The sequence below is a fragment of the Engystomops pustulosus genome, chromosome 10 (assembly GCF_040894005.1).
Source record: "Engystomops pustulosus chromosome 10, aEngPut4.maternal, whole genome shotgun sequence".
Taxonomy (NCBI): Eukaryota; Metazoa; Chordata; class Amphibia; order Anura; family Leptodactylidae; genus Engystomops; species Engystomops pustulosus.
In genome coordinates this window covers 101,788,485-101,803,579 of record NC_092420.1, presented here as the reverse complement: position 1 = coordinate 101,803,579, position 15,095 = coordinate 101,788,485, and the positions used below count along the sequence as shown (strand labels likewise).

The 15,095-nt window shown below is 53.1% G+C and overlaps 1 protein-coding gene across 3 annotated transcripts in view; it reads left to right on the top strand.

The window, feature by feature from the left end:
* SLC44A5 (solute carrier family 44 member 5) overlaps positions 1-15,095 on the top strand; it is a 159,457-nt gene that overhangs the window by 69,001 nt on the left and 75,361 nt on the right. For all 3 annotated transcript variants that reach the window (XM_072128549.1, XM_072128548.1, XM_072128547.1), the window contains exon 3: positions 13,971-14,044. In XM_072128549.1, the coding sequence (XP_071984650.1) occupies positions 13,971-14,044 (74 nt within the window). The remainder of the gene's footprint in view (positions 1-13,970; positions 14,045-15,095) is intronic.

Sequence of the window (15,095 nt, the reverse complement as noted above, 5' to 3'; positions counted from 1 at the left end):
TCTTTACAAAATGTCTAAACCCAGAGTGGATTCCTCAATAAATACAGAACCCACAGACCCCAGACCAGTCCTCTGTACCATTACAGACCCCAGACCGGTCCTCTGTGCCATTACAGACCCCAGACCGGTCCTCTGTACCATTACAGACCCCAGACCAGTCCTCTGTACCATTACAGACCCCAGACCGGACCCTCTTTACAAAATGTCTAAACCCAGAGTGGATTCCTCAATAAATACAGAACCCACAGACCCCAGACCAGTCCTCTGTACCATTACAGACCCCAGACCGGACCTCTGTACCATTGCAGACCCCAGACCAGTCCTCTGTACCATTACAGACCCCAGACCAGTCCTCTGTACCATTGCAGACCCCAGACCAGTCCTCTGTACCATTACAGACCCCAGACCAGTCCTCTGTGCCATTACAGACCCCAGACCAGTCCTCTGTACCACTACAGACCCCAGACCAGTCCTCTGTGCCATTACAGACCCCAGACCAGTCCTCTGTGCCATTACAGACCCCAGACCAGTCCTCTGTACCATTACAGACCCCAGACCAGTCCTCTGTACCATTACAGACCCCAGACCGGTCCTCTGTGCCATTACAGACCCCAGACCGGTCCTCTGTACCACTACAGACCCCAGACCAGTCCTCTGTGCCATTTCAGACCCCAGACCAGTCCTCTGTGCCATTACAGACCCCAGACCGGTCCTCTGTGCCATTACAGACCCCAGACCGGTCCTCTGTACCATTACAGACCCCAGACCAGTCCTCTGTGCCATTACAGACCCCAGACCAGTCCTCTGTGCCATTACAGACCCCAGACCAGTCCTCTGTACCATTACAGACCCCAGACCGGTCCTCTGTGCCATTACAGACCCCAGACCGGTCCTCTGTACCATTACAGACCCCAGACCAGTCCTCTGTACCATTACAGACCCCAGACCGGACCCTCTTTACAAAATGTCTAAACCCAGAGTGGATTCCTCAATAAATACAGAACCCACAGACCCCAGACCAGTCCTCTGTACCATTACAGACCCCAGACCGGCCCTCTGTGCCATTACAGACCCCAGACCGGTCCTCTGTACCATTACAGACCCCAGACCAGTCCTCTGTACCATTACAGACCCCAGACCGGACCCTCTTTACAAGACCGGACCCCCCCCCCCGGCACTTGATGTGGGGCTCGGTTTTTGGCAGCGGTAGAAGTTTTTGTGACTGACGCATCTGAGTCTGACCGCTCCGGCCGCCCCACGCTTTCCTCACAAACAACCAGCAAGCTGTCCCACGTGTTTTCATTGCCAATGTGTTAGGATTGTGCGGATCCGACAGATGTCATCATGGAAAAGAATCCGGAAGAATTCCAGAAATGTATCTGCGAGGATCGGTGCCCCCACATTCCCCGCAGCCTGACAACAACATGGACCCTCTCCCATCTATTCACCGGCCTCACGAGCACGGAGCGCCCTCATCCCCGGGGTCACACTGCCAGAGCTCCTCGGGGGAGGGCGGGAGGTCAAATATAGGGAGCAACGGTCCGCAAGATGTTCTCCTCCTCATGATGACAATTTACAGAGGAAACAAAGGGGAAATCTGCTGAAAGTGCTCCCCAATAATGGCCCCAATTTATCATAACTATGTGCAGGGTCCTGTGGAGTGTGCAGGGGGTCTTCATTAGTCTGGCGCCCCCTGCACTGCTCCGGAAGTGGGCACCATTTTTTTGGTGCTCTTTGTTCATGCTGCAGAATTGTAGCACAGACGCAGACTAAGCCCTAACTCGTAGGTGCACATTTTGTGATATGAGTTCTGTACTTGTACAACATCCCCCAGCGAAGTGGCTGGCAGTTGCGGCGAAGGGAGCCCTGATGTCCCGGTGCTTGGTATGGGGGACCGGAGGACTGTCCTACAGCCTGGCAGCTCTCCAGCCGGTGGTGTGTGCAAGAAATATGGAGGGAGAGGATGATGTACTGGATCTCCCCACTGTACATGCCCGTTACCACCCCTACCTGTGATGTGGGCGCTGTACATGCCCGTTACCACCCCTTCCTGTGATGTAGGCACTGTACATGCCCTACCACCCCTTCCTGTGATGTGGGCGCTGTACATGCCCGTTACCACCCCTTCCTGTGATGTGGGCGCTGTACATGCCCGTTACCACCCCTTCCTGTGATGTGGGCGCTGTACATGCCCGTTACCACCCCTACCTGTGATGTGGGCACTGTACATGCCCGTTACCACCCCTTCCTGTGATGTGGGCATTGTACATGCCTGTTACCACCCCTTCCTGTGATGTGGGCGCTGTACATGCCCGTTACCACCCCTACCTGTGATGTGGGCGCTGTACATGCCCGTTACCACCCCTTCCTGTGATGTAGGCACTGTACATGCCCTACCACCCCTTCCTGTGATGTGGGCGCTGTACATGCCCGTTACCACCCCTTCCTGTGATGTGGGCGCTGTACATGCCCGTTACCACCCCTACCTGTGATGTGGGCACTGTACATGCCCGTTACCACCCCTTCCTGTGATGTGGGCATTGTACATGCCTGTTACCACCCCTTCCTGTGATGTGGGCGCTGTACATGCCCGTTACCACCCCTTCCTGTGATGTGTGCGCTGTACATGCCCGTTACCACCCCTTCCTGTGATGTGGGCATTGTACATGCCTGTTACCACCCCTTCCTGTGATGTGGGCACTGTACATGCCCGTTACCACCCCTTCCTGTGATGTGGGCGCTGTACATGCCCGTTACCACCCCTTCCTGTGATGTGGGCATTGTACATGCCTGTTACCACCCCTTCCTGTGATGTGGGCACTGTGCATGCCCGTTACCACCCCTACCTGTGATGTGGGCACTGTACATGCCCGTTACCACCCCGACCTGTGATGTGGGCGCTGTACATGCCTGTTACCACCCCTTCCTGTGATGTGGGCACTGTACATGCCCGTTACCACCCCTACCTGTGATGTGGGCGCTGTACATGCCCGTTACCACCCCTTCCTGTGATGTGGGCACTGTACATGCCTGTTACCACCCCTTCCTGTGATGTGGGCACTGTACATGCCCGTTACCACCCCTTCCTGTGATGTGGGCACTGTACATGCCCGTTACCACCCCTTCCTGTGATGTAGGCACTGTACATGCCCGTTACCACCCTTTACTGTGATGTAGGCACTGTACATGCCCGTTACCACCCCTTCCTGTGATGTAGGCACTGTACATGCCCGTTACCACCCCTTCCTGTGATGTGGGCGCTGTACATGTCCGTTACCACCCCTTCCTGTGATGTGGGCACTGTACATGCCCGTTACCACCCCTTCCTGTGATGTGGGCACTGTACATGCCCATTACCACCCCTTCCTGTGATGTGGGCACTGTACATGCCCGTTACCACCCCTTCCTGTGATGTAGGCACTGTACATGCCCGTTACCACCCCTACCTGTGATGTGGGCGCTGTACATGCCCGTTACCACCCCTTCCTGTGATGTGGGCACTGTACATGCCTGTTACCACCCCTACCTGTGATGTGGGCGCTGTACATGCCCGTTACCACCCCTACCTGTGATGTGGGCGCTGTACATGCCCGGTACCACCCCTTCCTGTGATGTGGGCACTGTACATGCCTGTTACCACCCCTTCCTGTGATGTGGGCACTGTACATGCCCGTTACCACCCCTTCCTGTGATGTGGGCACTGTACATGCCTGTTACCACCCCTACCTGTGATGTGGGCGCTGTACATGCCCGTTACCACCCCTACCTGTGATGTGGGCGCTGTACATGCCCGTTACCACCCCTTCCTGTGATGTGGGCACTGTACATGCCTGTTACCACCCCTTCCTGTGATGTGGGCACTGTACATGCCCGTTACCACCCCTTCCTGTGATGTGGGCACTGTACATGCCCGTTACCACCCCTTCCTGTGATGTAGGCACTGTACATGCCCGTTACCACCCTTTACTGTGATGTAGGCACTGTACATGCCCGTTACCACCCCTTCCTGTGATGTAGGCACTGTACATGCCCGTTACCACCCCTTCCTGTGATGTGGGCACTGTACATGCCCGTTACCACCCCTACCTGTGATGTGGGCACTGTACATGCCCGTTACCACCCCTACCTGTGATGTGGGCGCTGTACATGCCTGTTACCACCCCTTCCTGTGATGTGGGCACTGTACATGCCCGTTACCACCCCTTCCTGTGATGAAGGCACTGTACATGCCTGTTACCACCCCTACCTGTGATGTGGGCGCTGTACATGCCCGTTACCACCCCTTCCTGTGATGTGGGCACTGTACATGCCTGTTACCACCCCTTCCTGTGATGTGGGCACTGTACATGCCCGTTACCACCCCTTCCTGTGATGTGGGCACTGTACATGCCCGTTACCACCCCTTCCTGTGATGTAGGCACTGTACATGCCCGTTACCACCCTTTACTGTGATGTAGGCACTGTACATGCCCGTTACCACCCCTTCCTGTGATGTAGGCACTGTACATGCCCGTTACCACCCCTTCCTGTGATGTGGGCGCTGTACATGTCCGTTACCACCCCTTCCTGTGATGTGGGCACTGTACATGCCCGTTACCACCCCTTCCTGTGATGTGGGCACTGTACATGCCCATTACCACCCCTTCCTGTGATGTGGGCACTGTACATGCCCGTTACCACCCCTTCCTGTGATGTAGGCACTGTACATGCCCGTTACCACCCCTTCCTGTGATGTGGGCGCTGTACATGTCCGTTACCACCCCTTCCTGTGATGTGGGCACTGTACATGCCCATTACCACCCCTTCCTGTGATGTGGGCGCTGTACATGCCCGTTACCACCCCTTACTGTGATGTGGGCGCTGTACATGCCCGTTACCACCCCTTCCTGTGATGTGGGCGCTGTACATGCCCGTTACCACCCCTTCCTGTGATGTGGGCACTGTACATGCCCGTTACCACCCCTTCCTGTGATGTAGGCGCTGTACATGCCCGTTACCACCCCTTCCTGTGATGTGGGCACTGTACATGCCCGTTACCACCCCTTCCTGTGATGTGGGCGCTGTACATGCCCGTTACCACCCCTTCCTGTGATGTGGGCGCTGTACATGCCCGTTACCACCCCTTCCTGTGATGTGGGCACTGTACATGCCCGTTACCACCCCTTCCTGTGATGTGGGCACTGTACATGCCCGTTACCACCCCTTCCTGTGATGTAGGCGCTGTACATGCCCGTTACCACCCCTTCCTGTGATGTGGGCACTGTACATGCCCGTTACCACCCCTTCCTGTGATGTGGGCACTGTACATGCCCGTTACCACCCCTTCCTGTGATGTAGGCGCTGTACATGTGCAACACCCTCGCCGATGCAATGGTGAGGTAGGGTTTGCGAATACGTCCCACCTGCATGTAATCCCAGTACACAACATGGTTCTGATAGGACATAGAGGTATTGCAGTGGTGAATCCTGCCTGGCAAGGCAGAGGTTAAGTATTTTGTATAATGCAAGATGCTATTGTCCAATCATATGTGTTACATCCTGTCCTTTGTAAGCTGAGATGTGATTGGAGGAGCAGCCACCACCTGACCAAAGGGAGGTAATAAAACCTCTGGCCAGGAATGTTCTGGAGAACAGTTTAGTCTGAGCTCAGCTCAGATCGGAACATTAGATGATTATTCTAGTGTGGAATCCTAGGAGAATCAGTGAGTGAGTGAGTAATCTCTGTCTAGCCCATACCAGAGCAGGAAGAGCCTAGCCCCTGCCTCTGAAGAGTGGAGTAATGGATTAGAGTTAGTGTAGTGAGGAAAAGGGGTATCATCTTACCTTTAAAGGTGATACCTGAAGCCCTACAGGACAAGCTGAAGCTTCCTACCAGGACACAGCTGCCTCCCAGCCTGCCCTCTACATCCAGGCTGGTGAACTATCTCCTGAGGCTCCCTCCAACTCACATCTCAGCACTCCATCTACCTGTTAAAGGCACGTTGCTGCGGTTCCTGCCGGTTCAAAAAAAGAACTGTAAGTTGTTTTCTTCAACTTCTGTCTCCGTCTGGTCCCTGCTAATACGGCTGCCTTCATCACCGGCACCCTGCCCATCACCCAGAGACTCACACTCGGGACATTAAGGGGTTGCCCCAGGGAGATCCGCTATAGCAGCCGCTCCCTCATCTTTTCTTGCCAACACCACCCTGCTGGAGACCTGCCAGGCTGTAGGACAGCCCTCCGGTTCCCCCGTACCAAGCACCGTGACAATAGCGTGCTTAGGCCGCAACCGCCAGCCACTCCGGTACCGCGGGCCCCGGCTGACTCCAGGCCTCACCTCAAGGGCTAGGCCCCGGTGGGGGATGTTGCAAGTGGCGTCACGAACAGGATTGATACTTCTGTGCCTTATTACGGCATTAAAGACTTTCCTTTATTGAAAAAGACTGTGCTGCCTAACCCTGCTGCCATCCGGGTTTAGGCCCAAGTATTTGTGTGTTTCTGGAATGAACTGTGTTATACTGCTGCCACGTGCTGTCGAGCGCCGCTCCCGCACTCCAGAGGTTAATCCTGGCAAGAACTGTACCAGCTCTGCTACATCCGGTGCTGCCGCGCCCGAAGATTTTTAACTCAGAAACTGTGGCGCAGCAAATAATTCAAGCCCGCCAAAACCTTCACTGGCGGGAAACCCAGATGACGCATCAAGCTCCACCCACGCGCGAATGGCGCGAACCCCGCCTCCTGTGGCGCAGGAAAAATTAGAGCCCGCCACAGCTCTTGGCGGGAAGGACTTGGACTCCTCCCACTGGCTAGAGTCGGACTTCCTGCCCCGCCTCAGAGAAGCGCCAGAACTTGAGTGGATTTTGGACAGCGAGGACAACACCATGTGGGGTCCTCCGCCCTTCCCTCCTGTGGAGCGTCCTGAATTCTATGAGGTACTAGAGACTATGGTGGTGGTCTCTGCGCAGCCGGTCCGGAGACCCTCCGCTGGACATCGGCTGCACCGAGGATTGACTCGGGCCTTCGTCACCAGGACGTGTTATCAAACGGTGACGCAGTACCAGGTCCCACCCAGGCGGTTCCTCATACCTATCCCGGTTACCATCCCGGTACCGCAGGCCCACGTGGAGGCGCCACGTGGGGAGGCCCCGACTCCTGCCGAGCCAACGCCTGGGCCTACTGCGGCCGTGCCACCTGCTCCGAGGCCTACCATCCCTGCTGTTCGGCCTGCTAGCCCTGCTGTGACGGTTCCTGATCCTCCGGCTGCTCCTGCTCCTGTTCCGGCACCTGCCCGACCATCACGGAGATCCGAGCCTGCACCGGAGCCACGAGCCCCAGCACCGGCACCTCCGCAGCCTCGAGGCCGAGGTGAGGCCGCCCGCCAGCGACTCCGGGACGCTGTCTCGGAGCAGCGACGCCGCGAGAAGGAGGCCCAGCGCTACATGGCCGGCCGGTCTACAGCTGGAGCCTGGGTGGAGAAGAACCGCACCACCGGCATGGTCCGGTTCTTCGACAAGCAGCGTGGCTATGGCTTCGCCACCCAGGACTACACCGGACGGGAAGTATTTATACCCCGCCGGTCAGTCAAGAGGCCTGATCTGCCGGAGAGCCAGCACAACCTGAAGCCAGGCGAGTGCATTGAATTCTCCCTGCAAGAGGGGCCCCGAGGACCTTGGGCGGCTGGTGTGATCCGGATCCCCGACTCCGATGAGGACCGCTACTTCCCGCACGATGACTGGTATGAGGACGACGAGTGGCCGGAATCTCCGAACACCTCTTCTTCCTCGGCTGCCAGTCCCCGGGCGGTGACCCACGTGAATGCCCCATCCACGGTAATCGTGAGTACGGGTCCCATTGCCATTCATGGGCCGGGCATGATACAGGGCGCCACCCCCACTGTCTCCCCTGCCGGGAGTATTGCCAGGTCCCACGGCTCTTCTGTGGGAGAAGACATCCCGGCTAGCGGACCTTGTCCGGAGGTTCCATCTAGGCCCACATCTCCCCTTGCCGGCTACCGATGGGGTGATGACCCGGCCCCGGAAGAACCGGAGCTGGAAGGAGCCGCGGCTCGGCCGCCGGGCTCTGTTTATTTCTTCTTGGACCCCTCCGTGGTCCCTGGCTCAGTTGAGCCCCCGGCTGGAACAGCCGACATCCCGGGCGACAGCGCTCCTCCCCCTGAAGGTCCGGAGGATGTTGCTGCACCTGCAGTACCCACTACTGCCACCGGGTGTCCCCAGCCGGCACCTACTCCCGCTGAGGATGCACAGGATTCCCTGCTGACTTTGGATCCTGTCCCTGCTGAACCCAGCAAAGATGCAGAGTAACCCCTGAAGGGCTGTAGCCCACTTCAGGTACTGTACCATGTGTACATATTGTATATTTCTGTCCTTACCCCCAAAGAGCCAGAGACTTTCCTGAGACTCTCACCCTTATTTATCTCAGTCAAGAGACATACCTTGAACTGATTATTGGCCTGTGCTATGATAGCACCCCTTCCTCTGCCACAGCAGAGATTTCTTCAAAGGACTCTGTCCCTCTACACATAGAGGAGACCCTTTGCTTCTCAGTGCACTTTTCCCCACATCAAGGGCTGTACCCAGAAGATGGACTTTGTCATTAGAGACCTTCTGTGAGACTTTCGCCAACCTCAAGGAAAAGTTGCTATGTAAATTATTATTTTGCACTTAATGCCTTCCTTTTTAGGTACGGACATTCTGTTTGCACTTTTTATGCCTTTTCTTTGCAGGAAAAGAGACATTTGCTATCGCGCTACCCTGAGTAGCCTATCCACCTCTGTAACGTTTGTAACGTTCAAGATGTGTACCCATTGGGCTCCTAAGCCAATGTGAATTATCCTGTTTGCACACTGTCAGAAGATATGCCAATAGTCTGCATTAACCCTTTCATAGGCTTTTCAGGTTGTAGTGTGGCTGTGTCGGACCGTCTTTTATGTAAAACACTGACCGCTACCTGATCCTTCAAACTGAGGTTTGCACGTGGGGGTAGTCCGTAAACTGCGGGTCTTTAGGGGACCGGGGGTGTTACAAAGTTAGCACCTGGATACCACCCATACATGGGTAAGGATGCCAGTCAGGAGGTACTCGTGTCGCATATGCTAACGCAATGCAGATAGACACACTATGTAATTGCCGCCAGGGAAGAAGCGTTGATAAAACAAATATACAGGCCTTGGTGCAAGGAGTGGATTACAGGACATGACACCACACCTTTCCTACTGTACAGTTCGGTTTAATGGCGTCAGCGACCAACTGTCATACAGCTACATGTTTTTGTCTTAGTCCGACACCAACCCAGGTGCCTGTCTCCAGGACCATGGGCGGTTTGTCCCTACACTTCACATAGCCTGCACTTCCCAGAAGTGCCCTTAGCCCCCTCTGTGCCCCAAAACATCTGTAGTCGAGCCGAGGGCGGCTCTTTCAATTGCCCCCGGGGTATGCAACACCCTCGCCGATGCAATGGTGAGGTAGGGTTTGCGAATACGTCCCACCTGCATGTAATCCCAGTACACAACATGGTTCTGATAGGACATAGAGGTATTGCAGTGGTGAATCCTGCCTGGCAAGGCAGAGGTTAAGTATTTTGTATAATGCAAGATGCTATTGTCCAATCATATGTGTTACATCCTGTCCTTTGTAAGCTGAGATGTGATTGGAGGAGCAGCCACCACCTGACCAAAGGGAGGTAATAAAACCTCTGGCCAGGAATGTTCTGGAGAACAGTTTAGTCTGAGCTCAGCTCAGATCGGAACATTAGATGATTATTCTAGTGTGGAATCCTAGGAGAATCAGTGAGTGAGTGAGTAATCTCTGTCTAGCCCATACCAGAGCAGGAAGAGCCTAGCCCCTGCCTCTGAAGAGTGGAGTAATGGATTAGAGTTAGTGTAGTGAGGAAAAGGGGTATCATCTTACCTTTAAAGGTGATACCTGAAGCCCTACAGGACAAGCTGAAGCTTCCTACCAGGACACAGCTGCCTCCCAGCCTGCCCTCTACATCCAGGCTGGTGAACTATCTCCTGAGGCTCCCTCCAACTCACATCTCAGCACTCCATCTACCTGTTAAAGGCACGTTGCTGCGGTTCCTGCCGGTTCAAATAAAGAACTGTAAGTTGTTTTCCGTCTGGTCCCTGCTAATACGGCTGCCTTCATCACCGGCACCCTGTCCATCACCCAGAGACTCACACTCGGGACACTAAGGGGTTGCCCCAGGGAGATCCGCTATAGCAGCCTCTCCCTCATCTTTTCTTGCCAACACCACCCTGCTGGAGACCTGCCAGGCTGTAGGACAGCCCTCCGGTTCCCCCGTACCAAGCACCGTGACAATAGCGTGCTTAGGCCGCAACCGCCAGCCACTCCGGTACCGCGGGCCCCGGCTGTCTCCAGGCCTCACCTCAAGGGCTAGGCCCCGGTGGGGGATGTTGCACATGCCCGTTACCACCCCTTCCTGTGATGTGGGCACTGTACATGCCCGTTACCACCCCTACCTGTGATGTAGGCACTGTACATGGCCGTTACCACCCCTTCCTGTGATGTAGGCACTGTACATGCCCGTTACCACCCCTTCCTGTGATGTAGGCACTGTACATGCCCGTTACCACCCCTTCCTGTGATGTAGGCACTGTACATGCCCGTTACCACCGCTTCCTGTGATGTAGGCACTGTACATGCCCGTTACCACCCCTACCTGTGATGTGGGCACTGTACATGCCCGTTACCACCCCTTCCTGTGATGTGGGCACTGTACATTCCCGTTACCACCCATTTGTTTGGGTCCAGAATCAAATATGAAACATTTAGGAGCCTTTGAGATCCTCCGGGTCTTTCCAGGAGAGTCGAAAAAGTGCGTAACATTCTTATGGTAGTTCCTGCTATTGAATTTTGAGGACTATAGGACTAGAATTTTCCTTGGACCAATGTTAATTAGATTTGCTGAATTAGGAGATTACAGAAAATAAAGAAGGAATTTTCTCTGCCTTCTCCAGAACGACTTCACTTTAAAGGAAATTCGGTAAAGCCATGAATGCGTCTCGTTCCTCTTGTGTATGAATTTGCTTATCTGGCAAAAGCTTTTCAAGGGGAAGCCGCGATTTATTTGTAAAGCGAAATGTCAGGAATAATTGGCAAACAACGCTTTCACCTTGCGATAAAATCTAATCACCTCCCTCCACATTCCGGCAGGTTCTAGACGCCATCGCGGCCCCGCCTGACCGTCCTGCATCTCACACCCGTCCTCACTGCGGTCGCCAGGCGCAGGTTCCATATTGGAGACATTGGGGGTCATTTATTAAGAGCCTGATTCGTGTTTTCCCGATGTGTTACCCGAATATTTCCGATTTGCGCCGATTTCCCCTGTATTTCCCCGTTTTTGGTGCACGCGATTGTGGCGCATCGGCGCCGGCATGCACACGACGAAAATCGGGGGGCGTGACCGAACGATAAACCGACGGATTCGGAAAAACCGCCGCATTTTAAAAAAAAAAAGTGTTGCGGAGCTTGCACTTACCGTCACCAGGAATAGGCCAGTGAACTTCAATGCATTCCGGCGGGCCTCGGGGAACTTCAGCGCAGCAGCGTAAACCTGGTGGACGGCGGAGGAACTTACTGGACCCGAATCCACCACAGAGAACGCGCCGCTGGATTGCGAATGGACCGGGTAAGTAAATCTGCCCCATTGGCTGCTCATTGGCCGCTTCCTGGATTTCTAGCCTGAAGATAATTAAGGGGGAAGCTGGGAATTAAAGTTAAGGGGATATGTGCAGTGCAGGAGGGAGACACCAGGCAAGGAGCGAGCGCAGGAATTTATTCAAATTACGTCGCCTTGAATATCACAGAACCCGGAATCGGCAAAATGTTAAGCATCTCATCATGTTTTAAAGCGAGAGCGTTAGCCATGAGAATGGGGATTTATTGTGGTCGAGTGTGGATAAAGCTGATGTAATACTGGTGGCAGCCATGGAGAACTTCTAGGAAATGTCCCATCACAATCCATCCTGATAAACCAGGGACATTCCTCCTAGATAACCAAAAAAGCCCACATATGCAGTCTCATATCGCCCTCAAAAAATAAATAGTAGCAAGACCAAAAAACAAAGTGCTTAAATAAATGTGCTTTATTTACATACAAATAATAATACAAGTAAACAACTTCCAGTGAATATGTCTAGAAGTATATCTAGGGCAGTGATGGCAAACGTTTTAGAGACCGAGTGCCCAAACTACAACATAGACCCGCTTATTTATCGCAAAGTGCCAACACAGAAATGTAATTTGTGATTTATACTCCCTTCTCTGTCACAGTTTTCATTGATACCAGCACCTGAGGACACCCATAAAGCAGAAAATAGTCCCAGGTAGAGCTGTCACTTTAAAATAGCTCTGTGCACAGCAAGTCCTGGGCTGTCTGGGACTGCAGGAAGGCACCTGGAGTCATCTCTGGTAATGGCCTGGGTGCCCACAGAAAGGGCTCCGAGTGCCACCTCTGGCACCAGTGCCATAGGTTAGCCATCACTGATCTAGGGGAACCAAGTTGTCCCAGATGGAATATGGGACGACCACAGAGTACCTATGACCCCCCTCCTCCATGTGCCCCAAAAACTGCCAAACAATGGGGCAGATTTACTTACCCGGCCCATTCGCGAACCAGCGGCGCCTTCTCTGCGCTGGATTCGGGTCCGGCTGGGATTTGTGAAGGTAGCCGGAATACACCGAGCTGGACCAGGTGAAGGTAAGCGCGAGTCCAGCGACAGATTTTCGTTTTTTAAATGCGGCGATTTTTCCGAATACGTCGGGTTTTCATTCGGCCACGCCCCCCGATTTCCGTTGCGTGCATGCCAGCGCCGATGCGCCACAATCCGATCACGTGCGCCAAAATTCCGAGGCAATTCAGGTACAATCGGCGCAAATCGGAAATATTCGGGTAACACGGCAGGAAAACGCGAATTGGGCCCTTAGTTAATGACCCCCAATGTGTTTATTCAAATACATAGTTCGTCAAAGAAATAAGACAAGTAAAGGGAAGATGGACCCAAATGCACCTAAGTAACTACACAAATCCGGAGGTACCGTCCGGTGTATATATAACTGTCAATAGTGCAGGTCACACTTACCCAGAGGCATGGTGAAGGTAGACAAAGAGGCGGTCAGAGGGGAGGCCAGAAGATACACCCCAACGAAGCATCAGGACCTCCTGACGAAGCATCAGTGCGAAACGCGGGTCGGGGTGTATCTTCTGGCCTCCCCTCTGACCGCCTCTTTGTCTACCTTCACCATGCCTCTGGGTAAGTGTGACCTGCACTATTGACAGTTATATATACACCGGACGGTACCTCCGGATTTGTGTAGTTACTTAGGTGCATTTGGGTCCATCTTCCCTTTACTTGTCTTATTTCTTTGACGAACTATGTATTTGAATAAACACATTGTTTGGCAGTTTTTGGGGCACATGGAGGAGGGGGGGTCATAGGTACTCTGTGGTCGTCCCATATTCCATCTGGGACAACTTGGTTCCCCTTATGTTTATACTTCTAGACATATTCACTGGAAGTTGTTTACTTGTATTACTATTTGTATGTAAATAAAGCACATTTATTTAAGCTCTTTGTTTTTTGGTCTTGCTACATTCCTCCTAGATCCAGGCACCGGGACTGTGGGATCTTCTTATATTTCTTATCCATGGCTTCCCTCCTTCTTTCTACAATCAACTGTTAAAACAATACTGATGCTTCAGGGGGGCGTTACCAGAACCCTTCTCTGCTGTAGCTTCACAGGCTGTTACTCTGTCTCGCCCTCCCTCAATGCAATAGTGCCCCCCAGTGACGTCCTTTGTCATCTGATTCAACTACTGAAATAAAACAATAATGCAGATTGCAGAAGTCGGTCATAAGGAGGAGGCATATAAAAATACTGAAAAATACCAAAAATTGTGTCCTTGTTACTGAGTTACTCTGGTTCTAACGATTGTTTATTCGTCTTTTCCAGGCATTGCACTGACGTCCTTTGCTGCATCATATTTGTGGTGGTCATTCTAGGTTATATTGCGTTGGGTATTGTGGGTAAGTTGCATAAGTGACTACATACATATATATATACATCCTTATTGTAATGTATCTGCTGTACTGTACACGCTGCATTGCTGGAATTTGCACAAATTGTTACAAAGTGTTTGGTAAATTGTGAGTCCAGGGCTTGACACATCCTTCTATTTTGTATAGAAATCAGATACAATAAGAAGGAATGTGACAATCTGGGCTCACTAGCGCCCCCCAGAACTTGAGGCACGTCCAGGGTCCTGCAGCAGCCTTCAAGCTTTGCCATAAGCAGATAATTATAAAATAATGTCCTCCTCCATAAAGCAATCAGCGCTAACGGCTAATAATCTCATCTGGAACAGGTGTTGTTTTGCGGGCTGACCAGCGCCAGGATCGGGCCGGTAGCCAGACGCTAATATGCTTTATTACATTGCAGACGGGGCTGCGGTCTGGACATGCAGCCAAGATTGTTAAGATAAGAAAGATAATAATTGTAAAGCGTCTGCGGATACAACAGATGGGGAGAGATTATCCCCCAAAGCGGCAAACATCCTCCCAGCTCCCTCTCTGCACTATAATCCTCCAGCTCCCTCTCTGCACTATAATCCTCCAGCTCCCTCTCTGCACTATAATCCTCCAGCTCCCTCTCTGCACTATAATCCTCCAGCTCCCTCTCTGCACTATAATCCTTCAGCTCCCTCTCTGCACTATAATCCTCCAGCTCCCTCTCTGCACTATAATCCTCCAGCTCCCTCTCTGCACTATAATCCTCCAGCTCCCTCTCTGCACTATAATCCTCCAGCTCCCTCTCTGCACTATAATCCTCCAGCTCCCTCTCTGCACTATAATCCTCCAGCTCCTTCTCTGCTCTATAATCCTCCAGCTCCCTCTCTGCACTATAATCCTCCAGCTCCCTCTCCGCTCTATAATCCTCCAGCTCCCTCTCTGCACTATAATCCTCCAGCTCCCTCTCCGCTCTATAATCCTCCAGCTCCCTCTCTGCACTATAATCCTCCAGCTCCCTCTCTGCACTATAATCCTCCAGCTCTCTCCGCACTATAATCCTCCAGCTCCC